Here is a 17,750-nt window from a genome sequence, read left to right as displayed (position 1 = left end):
GTGACTCTTGACCTTGGGATCATGAGTTTGAGCCCCTGTGCATCTATACATTGAGTGTAGACATTAAATAAATAAACTTTTCTAAAAGGGTAAAATGAATGAATGAATGAATGAATGAATGAATGGTTCGGTGGGGGGGGAAGGTCTTTGTACCGTATTTGTAACTGATATGAAAGTTTGAATTATGTAAAAATTTTATGAGTTGTAAAAAATTTTTTAAATTGAGAAAAATTATAAGAAAACATTTAATTTTTTTAAGTCATAAAAAAATAAATAAAATCACAATATACCAAATAAAAGGAGGTGGTTACACTATACCTAGAATATAACTGAAAATTGTAACATTGGAAAAATTGACCATTAGAACGTGGTTGAGCGTGATCTACCCCTTCAATGGTTTTATAATGCTGATAAAACAAGTCCGTTTATGGTGATGCTTGCTAATTCCTCCCATGCGTGGCAAGTACTAGCCCGATTATTCCTGTGTGTGTGTGTGTGTGTGTGTGTGTGTGTGTGTGTGTGAGTGAGACATTCAGTTGTCTGATGCTGTGTTTGAAACACCAAGGCTGCCATTCTGAAAAATCAGAAATGTTTGTTTTGAACTTGGTGCAGGGCCTAGATTTTGATGTAGAAGGGAGTTACATACATGGAAAGTTGTTCTAAAGTTTTAGATTATGCAAACGTTTCTTTATAAATCTAATACCACACAAAACAATAAACCATTATTTTACTAATCAATAGTATTTTCATTTGCTTTTCATTATTTATTCAGAATTATCTATAGATGTCCATTTTACTTTTATAATCAGCATAGGAGCACCTGGGTGGCTCAGTCAGTTTAAGTATCCGACTCTTAATTTCAGCTCATGTCATGATCTCACAGCCTTGGGATCAACCCCCGAGTCAGTCCATGCTGGGCATAGAGTCTGCTTAAGATTTTCTCTCTCTCCCTCTACCCCTCCCCTGAGTTCTCGTTCTCTCTCTCTCTCTCTCTCTCTCTCTCTCAAATAAATAAATAAATAAATAAAATCAACATAAAGTTTTTATGCTTCTACTCAGTCTTTAATTGGAGGAATATATAAACAAATGTGTGAAATCTACCCTTGTGCACATAGTGTTTATGGCAGTTACAGTTGCATATGTTATGGTTTAACTTGTCACTAGAGACAAGCTGTACTGTAATGTACTAGATAACTTAAGTACTTTCAAGAGCTGTTGCACCAAGATACACTGCTTTACACACAAACACACGAAATTTGTTCAGTTTTACAGTTGGCTCTTATGCTTGCCTTGGTGAATGTTTCTCAATTGGTATAATATCATTTTTCTCAGGATTCTGATCAGTGTATAAAATCTGTCTTTGCTGCTTCTGAATAGAATAGCTATATTATTGTGATATCCTAGGGGATATCACAAGCCAGTTGCGGGACTTGACGTGTAGATATTAGTTTCAAAGTAGGATACATAGTATAATACGAAGCCAACACCAAAGGAAGATTTTCTAGAAGGTGAGAAAACATTGTTTTGCATATTTAAGAGAGTTCAGTCAAGTCTCTAAAAAGTTTTTTTTTTTTCAACGTTTATTTATTTTTGGGACAGAGAGAGACAGAGACAGAGCATGAACGGGGGAGGGGCAGAGAGAGAGGGAGACACAGAATCAGAAACAGGCTCCAGGCTCTGAGCCATCAGCCCAGAGCCCGATGCGGGGCTCGAACTCACCGACCGCGAGATCGTGACCTGGCTGAAGTCGGACGCTTAACCGACTGCGCCACCCAGGCGCCCCTCTAAAAAGTTTTGAAGTCAAACTGTGACGCAGTGACTGTTGAAGAACAAATTAAGGAATGATGGTCATTGTTAATGTATTTTGAGCTTCACAGGATTATTCCAGTCTCTGTTTAAATGATATGTAACAGCTTTCCCTTCTTAAAAACAAAACTAAAAATACTCCTTGGACTTGCCATCCCTTTCTGTCCATCTGCCATCCATTATTGTGCTCCTTACTGTAACAAAATACTCAGGAAAAGCTCTCTGTATTCCTTATTACTGTTTCCTCACTGCGCAGCCATTGCACTCAGACTTTCATCATTTCCACTCCCACATTAATTTCTTACCCAGTCTCTCAGTGTCACTCTCAATTTGCACACCTGTACCTCTGCATTTCTTCAAAATTATCAGTAAAGATTTTGAAACTTAACACTCCCCTGCTTAAAACCAGTTTCTAGACACACACCAAGAATGGTTTGGGCTGGGTCCAGGCATTAGTATATTTGAATAATTGCTCAGATAATTCTAATAGCAGGCTGAAAGCCCCTGCTCTAGTGGCTTCTCTCATCCTCATAATAAAAGTTACACCACTTTATAACCTACAAGGCTCCTGACTAGTTCTCTGATGTCATCTCCTACCTATTTTCTTCACTGCCTCCCTCTACTATATTGGCCTTCTTCGAAGATGCCAGGACTTTGTTCTTAGCATCACTGTGTCTGTAGTACTAGAACAGTACCTCTGGCACACTGTATTTGTTTAGTGGATATTTGTTGAAGTAATATTTTATGGATGCTGTTTGTTCTTATTCTGTAGTAGCAATTACCCTATAATTAAAGCCAGTTAGGTTCCTGGTGTTTAAGAATGCTACCAAAAATCCTGTTTGAACATTATGTCACGGTCTCCCAGGGTCCAGCCATCCCATCTTCCAGCATGTCTACTATTTTTGCTGTCAGAATGCCTGCTTTTCTCAGTTTTTGTCTCTTGGCATGTGCACTGTTGACACTTCTGATCTTTTTTGGTGTCCTGTTTCTGCTTTTATTTTGTGTAATTTTTCTTTATTGTTAATCACATTTTCTGTGGATAAAAAAAAAATAGTGCTCTTACCAGTCAATAAGACTTTCTTCTATAGGTGAACAGTCTACTCATAGGATGTCTAGTACATAATCTTTGGATCTTATCTACGTTTATTCTTGATGGATGCAGGTGGGCTGCTCCTTTGTTGTGAGAAAGGGAGGTGGAATAGATGGGGAGGGTCAGATTCTTTAAGAGGAAGATCAGGGGAGGTACCTGTTTCTGGGGTTAGAGTTTGAAGACTACTTAATGCAAAGTTGAGATTTGCATCTCATCAGGGGCCTACAAAGTTTTTCTGTAGAAGTCCTGATACAGATATTTGGGGCTTTGTGAGTTTGCTCTGCCTGAGTGAATGGTGGCCAGCATGACAGCCAGAAAGTACTAGGAATTTAATGGCTCTGGGAGCAGTCTTTAACCAAGAAAGTGGTTAGATACCTCAGCTTCTCTTTTCTTAGTGGGGACAATTCTTAGGCATGTTCTACATAATTCCTCAGAGGGTCTCTAGCACGACTGAACTCCAGTTATCCACAGCAGTCAATGAACCCTTAATAGACTTTTCTCCATCCGTCTACTGTTGTTAATCCCCTCAAGTGTGCTTCCCCTCAAAGTACTCATCTCAGGTTTGCCTTTTGGGGGAACCCAAATGATAGAAGTCTGTGTTTGCAGACTATTGCTGTAATTAGTAGGGTACGGCTTTTTCTTCCCTTCTCTCCCCAGTGGGAGATAAGGCTTCCTTAATGGTTGACATTGGCACCAGAGTACAATATAGCGAATGGACTGAGGTATGGGGAAGAAAGTATTGTATGCCTGCCTATCATTAGTTCAGTTCAGCCTTACTCAACTCGGTTCATTCTTTGCAGGTTATCTTTTTCTGCCTTAGGTTCTCTATTCAGGAAGAGAAAAGTAAACTGTCTATAACGTGTGACAATTTATCTCACAGTAAATGAAAAGGTCCCAACCTTGGTGATTTTCTGTGAGCTGGATCAGATTTGCGGTTTCTAAAAGTTAATTGACAAATCCTGTGCTGGAAAATAATTTAAGATACAAGTGAGTGCTTATAAGACAGGAGTTACATATATTTCCACAGCCAAACTTCAAATAACATGATTGGGTTTTCCCAAATTTCCCAAAATTTCAAAATGGCAATATAATCTTGCAAGTAACTATAGTTCTTCCATTAAAGTACTTACTAATGGATTTTTTTTAACATCTACAGAATTGAAAGTCTTTTTCCACTTGTGATGTGTTTTCTTTCACAATGAGTAGTTCAATCATGTAAGTTTTACCATTAGAGAAGGTGTTTCTAGGCACATGTTCAATGTGGAAATTTTATTTTTTACTACATGAGGCTTTCAGGTATACAAGTTGTGTTTTTAAAAAGTTCCATATTTGGGGTGCCTGGGTGGCCCAGTGAAGTGTCTGACTCTTGATTTTGACTCAGGTCATGATCTCATTGTTTGTGCATTCGTTCGTGGGTTTGAGCCCCATGTCTGTGCTGTCAGCACAGAGCCTGCTTGGGATTCTCTGTCTCCCTCTCTCTCTCTGCCCCTTTCCCTCTTGTGCTCTCTCTCTCTTTAAAAATAAATAAATAAGCCTTTTTTTAAAAAAAGAGTTTCATACTAGTATATGCTTTTAAGCTCGTGTTTTTAAAGTTGACCAATGCTTTTTAAAATCTGTATTAAAATGAGCTTTTTATAATAATAGCTTTTGTTTTTACTTGCAAGAATGTTATTTTCCAGGTTTTTTTCTTCCCCTGGAAGGCTTTGTTTGGCTACTCTTTTTTTGAAATATCCTGTCCCCATTTTTAGTTCCTACTTCAATGCGTAAGTGATCTAAAACGTCTCTACTTTTATTGCTATTTAAAAACTAGCTGAAGGGGTGCCTGGGTGGCTCAGTCAGTTAAGCGTCCAACTTTGGCTCAGGTCATGATCTCACGGTCCGTGAGTTCGAGCCCCACGTTGGGCTCTGTGCTGACAGCTCAGAGCCTGGAGCCTGCTTCATACTCTGTGTCTCCCTCTCTCTCTGCCCCTCCCCTGTTCATGCTGTTTCTCTCTGTCTCAAAAATAAATAAACGTTGGGGCGCCTGGGTGGCGCAGTCGGTTAAGCGTCCGACTTCAGCCAGGTCACGATCTCGCGGTCCGTGAGTTCGAGCCCCGCGTCGGGCTCTGGGCTGATGGCTCAGAGCCTGGAGCCTGTTTCCAATTCTGTGTCTCCCTCTCTCTCTGCCCCTCCCCCGTTCATGCTCTGTCTCTCTCTGTCCCACAAATAAATAAACGTTGAAAAAAAAATTTTTTTTTAAATAAATAAACGTTAAAAAAAATTTATTAAAAAAATAAAAACTAGCTGAGGTTGGATTTTATTTTGCAGGTTTTTTGTTATGATCTGCTTTCTTGAGGGAAGCCAGATCTTGTGTTTATTCCTTAATTTGATTTCATCTAATATAATTGCAGAAGGCTGTAAAATAGTTTAACAGGTATTAATGTTTTCTGTTATGCTTGTATCAAAATATGGTGGAGGGAGTTGGGTCAGTGTAACTTGTAAGTTACTTGGAATGTATTTGGGACAGCCTTTATGGTTGGGATATAGTTTCTTGGGTTTTGTTGTTGTTTTCTCTTACTCATGGGTTTTGTTTCGCATGCTCTTCTTCACTTAGGATATTCGTTTTTGTTCACTTTGATTCTGCATCTTACTCTTCAGTACTCCTTACACACTTCAGCACACATCTGCAGCCTCATAAACAAACCTCAGCCTTCTCACCTGCCCTATCAGAATAGTGTCCATTCCTCAAAGCTGGGCTCAGAACCTACCAACTCAACCTCATTAATTTTTCCGAGTCTAGTCCCCAGGGTTCTCCTTGTTCTCTGAGTGACTCTAGTGTCACTCTTCATGCTGTCTGTCCCATATTGCACCTGATGTAAGCATTATTAGTTATCCTGTATATGGCCTCAGCCACCTTGTTCATGGCCTTTCATAGGCAGAGGGTGTTTTCTCAGCTATTTATTATTTCTTTTGTACCTATCACATAAAGACACTTAGTATTTAATTAGTTGCTTGTATTAAACACCCAATTTAGGTTTCCTCTTGTAATTTCTCTTAAGGTAATCTTAGTGATTTTTTTTTAGTGTTTTATTTATTGCTTGTTTTTTTATAGACGTAAAAAAAGATTGGTCTGACCATGCTCTCTGGTGGGAAAAGAAGAAAACTTGGCTTCTTAAAACACATTGGACCTTGGATAAGTACGGCATTCAGGCAGATGCCAAGCTTCAGTTCACCCCCCAGCACAAACTTCTCCGCCTACAACTTCCCAACATGAAGTATGTGAAGGTGAAAGTGAATTTCTCTGATAGAGTCTTCAAAGCTGTTTCTGACATCTGTAAGACTTTTAGTAAGTATTAAATTCTTCTTGAAATTATGAGTGCGTGACATATATATGACTGATATTGACCCTTAGCTTATTTCATGGAATAGGGATTGGGGTGAGCTATCTATGTTTGTATATGTGTGTTCATTTTTCACTTTATTCTTTAAAGTTTTGTATTCCTTTAAGATAAATAGTTGAGGTAAGATGGATCAGGAGGAGTCTAACATAGGCTCTTGACTTACTAGAAGTGTATCAGGTATGTATTACTATGTAACACTTCATTCTGATGACTTAATTTATTTCTTGGGAAGAAGAAAAAAGGCATTATTTTCAGAGTGTAGCTTTTGCATTGTTTTCTTTCATGTAAGTCTCCTTTTGATTTTAGTGATTCAGGCAGATTGTGTCACTTCTTTCACTGAAGGTCCTGACACAGCTCTTAAGGAAATGACTATGAGTATTGTCTTCCTTAAGCAGTCTACAACTTGTCTTATAGTAATTCTCTTTATGCCTTCTGAAATGAAATGTGGATTATTTTTGGCTGACCCAGTTATGTCATGACAGAAAGTATTCAACGATCAGAGAAAATGTGAACTATTGTCATTATCACTGGTACATAATTCTGATGTAGCATAGATTTAGGGGAGCTTTAGGACATTACTATTTTGATCTAATGACTGAAATTAGTGTTTTTTTTATGTTTAATGGAATTTTTTGGAAAAAATAAAATACAGAAAAGTATAAGAAATTATATAAAAATTACCTAATTCTTGTTATCTTAGAATTAATACCTGAAATTTTTGCCATTTTGCAAAACTTTTTTTTAAAAAGTGATAATAATATAGGTAAACTTCTTGAGTCACATTCTCATAATTTCCCTTCACAAAGCTATCAGTATCATAAGTTACTGTGTATTCCTCTAGTACTTTTAAAAATACATTAACACACACATGCACATGAATTTATCCATATTTGTGTGTGTGTATATATCCATAAACAAGATGTTACTGCCATTGCTCTGTGGGTGTTTTTGTTTTGTTTTGTTTTGTTTTTTTGCAGTTTTGTATTTGTATGCACAAGTTTCTCAAGTGGTTGGTTATACAGTAGTCCCCCAATTTTGTGCCCCAGTAGAAGAATGAAACCACAGATAGTAGTACCTTTATATATACTATGCTTTTTCCTATACATACATACCTTTGATAAAGTTTAATTTATAAGTCAGGCACAATAAGAGATTAATAATAGATAAGAAAGTAGAACAGTTATAAAGATATACTGCAATAAATGTCCTATGAATTGGTTTCTCTCTCAAGATATCTTATTGTCCTGTATTTTCACTTGTGATGAGAAAATGCCTACATGATGAGATGAAGTGTGGCAAATGATGCAGGCATTGTGACATAGAGTTAGGCTACTACTGACCTTCTGATGATATGTCAGAAGAGGGATCATCTGCTTCAGACCACAGTTAACTGAAACCGTGGAAAATAAAATCATGAATAAGGGGGCAGACTGCTGTACCAATTTACATTCCAACCATCACCCTATGAAAATCCATTGTCCCAAAATGTCACTAACACTTGAATATTGTTGGGTTTTAGTGTTTGGTTCTTTGAGTGAAAAAATAACAGTATTTCATTTTAATTTATAAAGCTAAGTATGTTTTCGTATCTGTATTAGCCATCTAAAGTTCTTGTGTTTTAAAAAACTAGAGGAGGGGAACCTGGGTGGCTCAGTCAGTTGAGTGTCCGACTTTTGACATGCTCAGGTCATGATCCTGGGGTCGTGGGATCAAGCCCCATGTAGAGGGCTCTGTGTTGAGTGTGGAGCCTGCTTAGTATTCTTTCTCTCCTCCTCTACCCCTCGCTCGCGTGCTCTCTCTCTAAAATAAAAATTAAAAAAAAAGGGAAAAACCTTTAGTTTTTAGAGCAGTTTTAGGTTCATAGCAAAATTGAACAGAAAGTACAGAGGGTTCCCATTTACCCTGTGTCCCCACACATGTACAACCTCCCGCTGTCAACATCCCACACCAGAGTGGCACGGTTGATAAGCCTACACTGGACACATCATTATCATCTAGAGTTCAGGGCTTACGCTAGGATTCATTCTTGGTATTATACAGTCTGTGGGTTTGGACAAATGCATAATGCCATTTGTCTATCATAGTATCATGCAGAGCAGTTTCACTGCCCTAAAAATCCTCTGTGCTCTGTCTATTCATCCTTCTCTCTCTCCCAACCCCTAGCAGCCACTAATCTCTTTACAGTTATTTCATAGTTTTGCCTTTCCTAGAATATCCTACAATTGGAGTCATTCACTATGTAGTCTCTTCAGATTGCTTCCTTTGTATAGTAATATGCATTTAAGTTTCCTCCGTATCTTTTCATGGCTTGATAGCTTATTTCTCTTTAGCAGTGAGTAATATCCCATTATCTGGATGTACCACACTTTATTTCTCCACTTATCTACTGAAGAGTATCTTAGATATTTTCCAAGTTTTGTAGTTAGTAAGTAAAGCTGCTATAAACATTTGTGTGGAGGCTTTTGTATGGACCTATGTTTTCAACTCCTTTGGGTAAACCCTAAGGTAAACTCCCTAAGGAGTGTGATTGTTGGATCACATGGTTAAAAATAGGTTTAGTTGTTTAAGAAGCCACCAAACTGTCTTCCAGAGTAGCTGTACCATTTTGCATTTGTGCCAGCAATGAGTAAGTTCTTATTGTTCTGAATCCTTACCAGCATTTGGTGGTATCAGTGTTCTGGATTGTGGCCATTTTGATAAATGTGCAGTGACATTTTATTGTTTTAATTTTTATTTCCCTGATGACATAAGATGTGGAGCATCTTTTCATATGCTCATTTGCCATATGTACATCTTCTTTGGTGAGGTGTCTGTTAAGGTCTTTGGCCTTTTTTTTTTTTTTTTTTTTTTTTTGAGGGAGAGACAGAGCATGAGCAGGGGAGGGACAGAGAGAGAGAGGAGACACAGAATCCGAAGCAGGCTAAAGGCTCTGAGCTGTCAGCACAGAGCCCAACAACATGGGGCTCCAACTCATGAACTGAGAGATCATGACCTGAGCCAAAGCCGGACACTCAACCAACTGAGCCACCCAGATGCCCCCTTTGGCCTATTTTTTAATCAGGTTGTTTTCTTGTTGAATTTTAAGAGTTGGTGTATTTTGGATAACAGTACTTTATTAGATATTCCACTGTCTGGTTTGTCTTTCCATTCTCTGACAGTTTCTTTCAGAGAACAGAAAATTTTAATTTTAATGAAGTCTAGCTTATCAGTTATTTCTTTCATGGATCATGCCTTTGTCATCATATCTAAAAAGTCATCAGTAAACCAAAGGTCATCTAGATTTTTTTCTATGTTACTTAGGGGTTTTATAGTTTTCATTGTACACTTAGGACTGTGATCCATTTTGAGTTAATTTTTGTGAAGGGTGTAAGGTCTGGGTCTAAATTATTTTTTGCTCGTGGATGTCCAATTGTTCTAGCATCATATATTGAAAAATTATCTTTCCTCCATTGTATTGCCTTTGCTCTTTTGTCAAAGAACAGTTGATTGTATTTATATAGGTCTATTTCTGGGCACTATATTTCTGTTCCACTGATCTATTCACTTTTTTTTTTCCAGTAGCACCCTATCTTGATTATGTTACTTTTATAGTGTGTCTCCAGGTCATGTAGCATCAGTCTTCCAACTTTGTTCTTCTCTCTTGATATGGTGTTGACTGTTCTGGGTCTTTCAACTTTCCACATAAACCTTAGAATTAGTTTGTTGGTATTCATAAAATAACTTCCTGGGATTTTGATTGCATTGAATCTGTAGATCAAGTTGAGAAGAGCTGACATCTTAACAATATTGCGTGTTCACATCCATGAAAATGGAACATCTCTCCATTTATTTATTTCTTGATTTCTTTCATCACAGTTTTGTAGTTTTCCTCATTTAGATCTTATACATATTTTGTTTGATTTATACACAAGTACTTCTTTTTGTGTATGTTAATGTAAATAGTATCATGTTTTAGGGGCACCTGGGTGGCTCAGTTGGTTGAGCATCTGACTTTGGCTCAGGTCATGATCTCATGGTTCATGAGTTCAGGCCTCACATTGGGTTCCGTGCTGACAGCTCAGAGCCTGGAGCCTGCTTTGGTTTCTGTGTCTCCCTCTCTCTTTCTGCCCCTCTGCTGCATGCTCTCTGTCTCTCTGTCTCTGTCTCAACAATGAGTAAATATTTAAAAATTTTTTTAAAATACTTAAGAAAATAGTATCATGTTTTATATTTCAAATTCCACTTGTTCATTGCTGGTATATAAGAAGGCAGTTTACTTTTGTACCTTTACTATGTGTCCTACAACCTTGCTATAATTATTTGAGGAGTTTTTGTTGATGCATTCAGATTTTCTATAGGGATGATGATCATACCTGTGAATAAAGACAGTCTTCTCCGTCCCAGTCTGTATACCTTTTATTCGCTGTTCTTATTGTATTAGCTAGTACTTCAAGTAAGATATTGAAAGGAAGTGGTAAGAGAGATATCATTGCCTTGCTCTTGATCTTAGTGGGAAAACTTCCAACTTTATCACCATTAAGTGTGTCCTTAGCTAAAAGGTTTTTGTAGGTATTCTTTATCAGGTTGAGAAATGTGCCTCTATGCTCATTTACTGAGATTTTAATCATGAATGGGTATTAGACCTTGTCTTTTTTTTTTTTTTTTTTACATCTTTTGGTATAATCATGTGATTTTTTTTTTTTTAAATTTAGTCTTTTGATGAGATGAATTATGTTGATTTTTGAATGTTGAACCACCCTTGTATGGTTGACATAAATCCCACTGGGTCACAATGTATAATTCTTTTTATGCATTGTTGGACTCTACTTGCTAATATTTTGTTGAAGATTTTTGCATAGATATTAGCCTATTATAGTTTACTTATAATGCCTTTGGTTTTTGGTATTAGAGTAATGCTGGCCTCGGGGCGCCTGGGTGGTGCAGTCGGTTAAGTGTCCGACTTCAGCCAGGTCACGATCTCGCGGTCTGCGAGTTCGAGCCCCGCGTCGGGCTCTGGGCTGATGGCTCAGAGCCTGGAGCCTGTTTCCGATTCTGTGTCTCCCTCTCTCTCTGCCCCTCGCCCGTTCATGCTCTGTCTCTCTCTGTCCCAAAAATAAATAAACATTGAAAAAAAAAATTTTTTTTAAATAAATAAAAAAAAAAAGAGTAATGCTGGCCTCAGAATGATTAATCGGTCTACATACATGAAACTAGAGTCCCACAAAGAATGGGAGTTGGGGAAAGGGACACAAATTATTTGAAGAACTGATGGTTTAAACCATAACCCACCATAAACCCACAGATCTAAGAAATGCAATGATCCTAGAACAGAATAAACCTAAAGAAAACTATGCCAGGATACATCAGAATTAAATTGCTGAAAACCAGAATAAGGATAAATTCCTCAAAGGCTGACAGAGAAAACATGCAGAAGAACAAATAAAAGAATAGGAACAGACTTCTCTGAAATTACATGAACCAGAAGACAATAGGAAGACATCTGAAAATTATTGCAGGAAAAAACCTAGGATTCTTTACCCAACTGCAAAATCTTTTTAAAATGAAGACAAAAATTGAGACTTCTGTAGACAAAAGGTGAAAGACATCACCAGCAGACCTGAACCATGAAAAGGTTATAGGAAGTTTTTCAGATAGAAGAAAAAGGATACCAAATGAAAAGTATTTTCATAAATTAGACTGTTTCTGCTTCTGTTAGTTTCTTTTTTTCCCCTTTAATAGCTAGTAAGAGGTTTGTATTTTCCTGCCTCTTTTATATTGAGTTAAAGTCAAAAGGACTTACAGGGTTGGGGAGGGGGGGAATGGGTTAAATAGGTGATGGATATTAAGGAGGGCACTTGTGACAAATACCAGGTATGTATGTAACTGATGAATCACTAAATTCTGTTCCTGAAACTAATACTACACTTTATGTTAACTAACACTAATTTTAAAACGTGAAAAAGAAAAAATGGCTTATAAAATCACTTTTCTGCCCTCTTTCTCCCCAGCTCCTATTCACATTAGTGCCACTTTCTACTCTTTTATTGTTTCTGACTTTTGGTTCCATAATTCTTTTTTTTATTTTTTTATTTTTTAAATGTTTATTTATTTTTGAGAGACAGAATGTGAGTGGGGGAAGGGCAGAGAGAGGGAGACACAGAATCTGAATCCAGCTGCAGGCTCTGAGCTGTCAGCACATAGCCAGCCCAGCGCGGGGCTCGAACTCACAGACCACAAGAGCATGACGTGAGCTGAAGTTGGATGCTTAACCTACTTAGCCACCCAGGTGCCCCTGATTCCATAATTCTAAATAATATACCATTATTTCTTGATTTTATCAGCTTTAGATATCTGTTCACTTCTTTTTGCTGAAATGTTTCTTTTCCCCCTTATCATAACTATTATAATTTTTGACTAAATAATTACTATTTACATTATTTCAACAAGGTATATATTTTTACTTGGTGAACCAAAGTGTGTACTTTATCCTCTCATATGCCTTCTTGTTTATCATTTGCTTAGTTTTCAACCTGTATCAGTTGCTGATTCTTCTGTATTCTACATTCTCTATGATATCATCTACTCCTTCCTTCCTCCCTCCCCCACCCCCCCCTTTTTTTCCCTAGACAAACTCTGAAGCCGCTCAGTACTCCTGCTCCAATCTGAAGTGGATGTTTTCTAGTCTCAAGTATGTAGTCATGGCTCCAGGACATCCCTTTACCATCGTCCAGGCACAATGTCTTCTCCTCTCTCATATTTAATCCTTGCATTTTCCCCAGTATTGATTTGTTCACTTATTTTGGTGGACTGTATCATCTGCACAGTAAGAAAAAAGTGAATGGGTTGTAAATTTTTGAGATGTTAACATTATTTTGTCCTTTGATAGAATTGTTGATTTGAAAATTATTTTTCCTCAAAATTGGGAAGTGTTATTAAGTTGTGTGTTGGCTTTCAGTGTTGCTAGTAATAGTCCTCATGGTGTTCTTAATTTTTATTTTCATCCTTTTGTAAACTGTTTTTCCCCTTCTGGAAACTAATTTCAGGATCTTTTCTTTTCTCTGCCATGTTGAAATTTCATGGTAATATGTCCTAATTCTTCTTTTTTATTTTCTCTGTTCTCTCTGTTACTAGTAATTGATTAGGCATTGTTGTTGGATTGATTCTTTTACCTGACTTAACATGTCTTCTATTGGATTTTTTATTGTGACTATCAAATTAAAATTTACAATGTTTTCTATTTTATCTGGATGTTTGTTACTCAGGTATTCATGAATACACTTAAGATTTGTGGATTTTACGTAAGTTAAACCTCAAAAAGAAAAAAAGAATTAAAACAAAAAGGACTCCCTCTCCCACTGTTAATACCCAAGATCTTTCTTTTTTTTTTTTTAAAGTTTTTGAGTATAGTTGACACAATGTTAATTTCAGGTGTACAGTGATTCAACACATTTATACATGATGCTATTGTATCCCCCGCTACTGTTCACATATTTTACCCATCCCTCCCAACCCCCTGCCCTCTGGCGACCATCAGTTTGTTCTCTGTATTTATTAGGTCTGATTCTGATTTTTGTTTGTTTATTGATTTGGTTTTTTTAGATTCCACATATGTGTGAAATCATATGGTATTTGTACTTTCTCAGACCTATTTCACTTAGCATAATGTTGTTGCAAATGGATGATCTCATCCTTTTTATGGCTGCATAATATTCTGTGTGTGTGTGTGTGTGTGTGTGTGTGTGTGTGTGTGTGTGTGTACACAGATATATAATGTGTAATATATATGCATACACACTCCACATCTTCCTTATCTGTTTATCTATCAGTGGATGTAGGTTGCTTCCATATCTTGGCTATTGTAAGTAATGCTGCAGATAAACATAGGGGTGTGTATATCTTCTCAAGTTAGTGTTTTCATTTTTCTTGGGTAAATACCCTGTAGTGGAATTATTGGATCATATGGTAGTTCTATTTTTTATTTTTTGAGGAAACTCCATACTGATTTCCACAGTGAGTATACTAATTTACATTCCCACCAACAGTGCATGAGGGTTCCTTGTTCTCCATATCCTTGCTAACACTTGTTGTTTGTCTTTTTGATTTTAGCTATTCTGACTAGGTGTTCCGTGATATCTCATTGTGGTTTTGATTTGCATTTCCCTGGAGATTAGTGACGTTCAGCATCTTTCCATGCATCTGTAGGCCATTTGTATGTCTTTGGAAAAGGTCTATTCGAATGGTTTTCTGCCCATTTTTTAATTGGATTGTTTTTTGGTGTTGAGTTATATGAGTTCTTTATATATTTTGGATGTTAACCCTTCAATGGATAAATCATTTGCAAATATCTTCTCCCTTTCGGTAGGTTGCCGTTTTGTTTTGTTGATGGTTTCTTTTGCTGTGGAAAGCTTTTTATTTTGGTGTAGTCTCATTTTTGCTTTTGTTTCTCTTGCTTCACGTTGCTATGGTCATTGTCAGAGAATGCCTGCATTGTCTTCTAGGATTTTTATGGTTTCAGATCTCACGTTTAGGTCTTTAATTCATTTTGAGTTTATTTTTGTGTTAGAAAGTAGTCCAGTTTTATTATTTTTACATGTAGCTATCCAGTTTTCCCAGCACCATTTATTGAAGAGGCTGCCCCCCCCCCTTTTGCTTCCTTTTTTCACAGATTAATTGACCATATGAGCATGGGTTTATTTCTGGGTTCTCTATTCCATTGATCAGTGCATCTGTTTTTATGCCAGTACCATAGTGTGTTGATTACTACAGCTTTGTAGTGTATCTTGAAATCTGGAATTGTGATACCTTCAGCTTTTTCTTTCTCAAGATTGTTTTGGCCATTTAGGGTCTTCTGTGGTTACATACAAATTTTAGTACTATTTGTTCTATTTTTGTGAAAATGATGTTGGCATTTTGACAGAGGTTACATTGACTCTTTAGATTGTTTTGGGTAGTATGGACATTTTAGCAATATTAATTCTTCCAGTCTGTGAGCATGGAGTATCTTCCCATTTGTTTGTGTCATCTTCAGTTTCTTTCATCAGTACTGTATAGTTTTCAGAGTATAGGTCTTTCACCTCTTTGGTTAAGTTTATTCCTAGGTATTTTATTCTTTTTGGTGCAATTATTAGGTAGAGTTGTTTTCTTAATTTCTCTTTCTGTTATTTCATTATTGAAATATATATAGAAACACTACTGATTTCTGGGTATTAATTTTGTATCCTACAGTTTTACTGATTACCTCTAGTAGTTATGTGTCAAAGTCATTATGATTTTCTGTGTATAGTATCATGCCATCTGCAAATAGTGACAGTTTAACCTCTTCTGTACCCAGTATGGATGCCTCTTATTTTTGATTGCTGTTTCTAGAACTTCTAGTACTCTGTTGAATAAAAGTGGTGAGAGTAGACATCCTTGTCTTGTTCCCGATCTTCGAGGAAAAGCTCTCAGTTTTTTGCCACTGAGTATAATATTAGTTATAGGTTTTTCATAGATGGCCTTTATTATGTTGAGGTATGTTCTCTCTACACTCACTTTGTTGAGAGTTGTATCATGAATGGATGTTGAATTTTGTCAAATGCTTTTTCCACAGCAGTTGAGATGATTATATGATTTTTATCCTTTGCTTTGTTGATGTGGTGTATCATGTTGATTGATTTGTGAATATTGAACCATCCTTGCATCCCCATAATAAATCCCACCTGGGGTGCCTGGGTGGCGCAGTCGGTTAAGCGTCCGACTTCAGCCAGGTCACGATCTCGCGGTCCGTGAGTTCGAGCCCCGTGTCAGGCTCTGGGCTGATGGCTCAGAGCCTGGAGCCTGTTTCCGATTCTGTGTCTCCCTCTCTCTCTGCCCCTCCCCTGTTCATGCTCTGTCTCTCTCTGTCCCAAAAATAAATAAAAAAACGTTGAAAATTAAAAAAAAAAAATAAATCCCACTTGATCATGGGGAATGATCCTTTTAATGTATTGTTGAAAGTAGTTTTTGTTGAAGAGTTTTGCATCTGTTCATCAGTGATAGTGGTCTGTAGTTTTCTTTTTTTTTGTGGTGTCTTTGTTTTTGGTATCTGTGTAATGTGGCTTCATAGAATATATTTGGAACCTTTCTCTCTTTCTATTTTTGGAATACTCTGAGTAGAATAGGTATTAACTCTTTTTTAAATATTTCATAGAATTCATTCACGAATCCATCTGGTCCTGACTTTTATGTTTTGGTAGGTTTTTGGTAGGTTTTATTTTTTGTTACAGGTAGTCTGTTCAGATTTTCTGTTTCTTCCTGATTCAGTTTTAGAAGATAGTATTTTCCTGGGAATTATCTATTTCTTCTAGGTTGTTTGTTGGCCTATAATTTTAGTATTCTCTCATAATTCTTTGCATTTCTACTGTATTGGTTGTTACCTCTCCTCTTTTATTTCTGCTTTTATTTGGGTCCTTTCTCTCTTTTTCTTGATGCGTCTGTCTAAGGGTTTATCAATTTTGTTTATCTTTTCAGAGAACCACCTCTTGGTTTCATTGATTTTTGCTTTGTTTTCTTTTGTTTTAGGATCTATGTCATTTATATCTGCTGTTATTTTTATTTCCTTCCTTCTACTCACCTTGTGCTTTGTTCTTCTTTTTCTAGTTCCTTTGTGTGTAAGATTAGATTGTTTGACTTTTTTTATTTCTTGAGGTATATATTAGTATATATTTCCCTCTTTGAACTGCTTTCACTGCATCTCCTAAGATCTTTCTTAATCTTTAGCTGTTCTTTATAACATCCTATTCATCTGTCATAGATGTCATTGTCTTACTAAGAACTGTATTTAAGAAGGTTTTGTTTTGTTCTTCTATTTTCTGCATTATCTCTGATTTCACAAGTTGTTTTTCTTTTCATTAGGTCTTTTTCATGTTAGAAGCTCTGTGAGTTCATTCCATTGCTGCCATAACAAATTTTACCATAACCTTAGCAGCTTAAAACAACACAAATTTATTAGCTCATGGTTCCCATAGGTTAATAGTGGGCACAGTGTGGCTTAGCTGGCTCTTCTAGTTAGTCTTATAAAGCTGAAAGTAAGGTGTTAGCAGGGCTGTGTTCCTTCCTGAAATCTCTGAGAAAGAATTCTTCATGGTGGAATTTGGTTCCATGTGACTGTAGAGACCAGGGTTTCCCCTAGTTGTCTGTGAGAGGTCATTCTCAGCTTCTAGAGTCCTCCCAAATTCCTTAACAGGTGGCTTCCTTCCTCCATTTTCAGAGCCAGCAATAGCAAGTCTAGTCCTTACTCTTCACATCTGTCTGGCCCTCCCTTCTGGCTCCTCTTTCCTGTGCTTCACTCTACTGCCTTCCTCTTCTGTTTGGCTGACCTTGTATGATTACATTGGACCCACAGAAAGAATCCGGATAATCTCCCTTAAATCAGATGATTAGTAGTCTTCATTCCATTTGCAGTCTCTTCTCAGCAGTCTCTAGATTAGTGTATGATTGTGTGTAACCAGGGACAGAAATTTTAAGGAGTTATCTCT

The 17,750-nt window shown here is 37.0% G+C and overlaps 1 protein-coding gene across 6 annotated transcripts in view; it reads left to right on the top strand.

Moving 5' to 3' along the window:
* FERMT2 (FERM domain containing kindlin 2) overlaps positions 1–17,750 on the top strand; it is an 86,007-nt gene that overhangs the window by 28,292 nt on the left and 39,965 nt on the right. For all 6 annotated transcript variants that reach the window (XM_040477157.1, XM_040477158.1, XM_040477160.1 and 3 more), the window contains exon 3: positions 5,988–6,221. In XM_040477157.1, the coding sequence (XP_040333091.1) occupies positions 5,988–6,221 (234 nt within the window). The remainder of the gene's footprint in view (positions 1–5,987; positions 6,222–17,750) is intronic.

This window comes from Herpailurus yagouaroundi, unplaced genomic scaffold, assembly GCF_014898765.1.
Source record: "Herpailurus yagouaroundi ecotype Mexico unplaced genomic scaffold, PumYag 141, whole genome shotgun sequence".
Classification (NCBI taxonomy): Eukaryota; Metazoa; Chordata; class Mammalia; order Carnivora; family Felidae; genus Herpailurus; species Herpailurus yagouaroundi.
The sequence above is the reverse complement of the archived record's forward strand: the minus strand, read 5'-3'. Positions and strand labels throughout refer to the sequence as shown.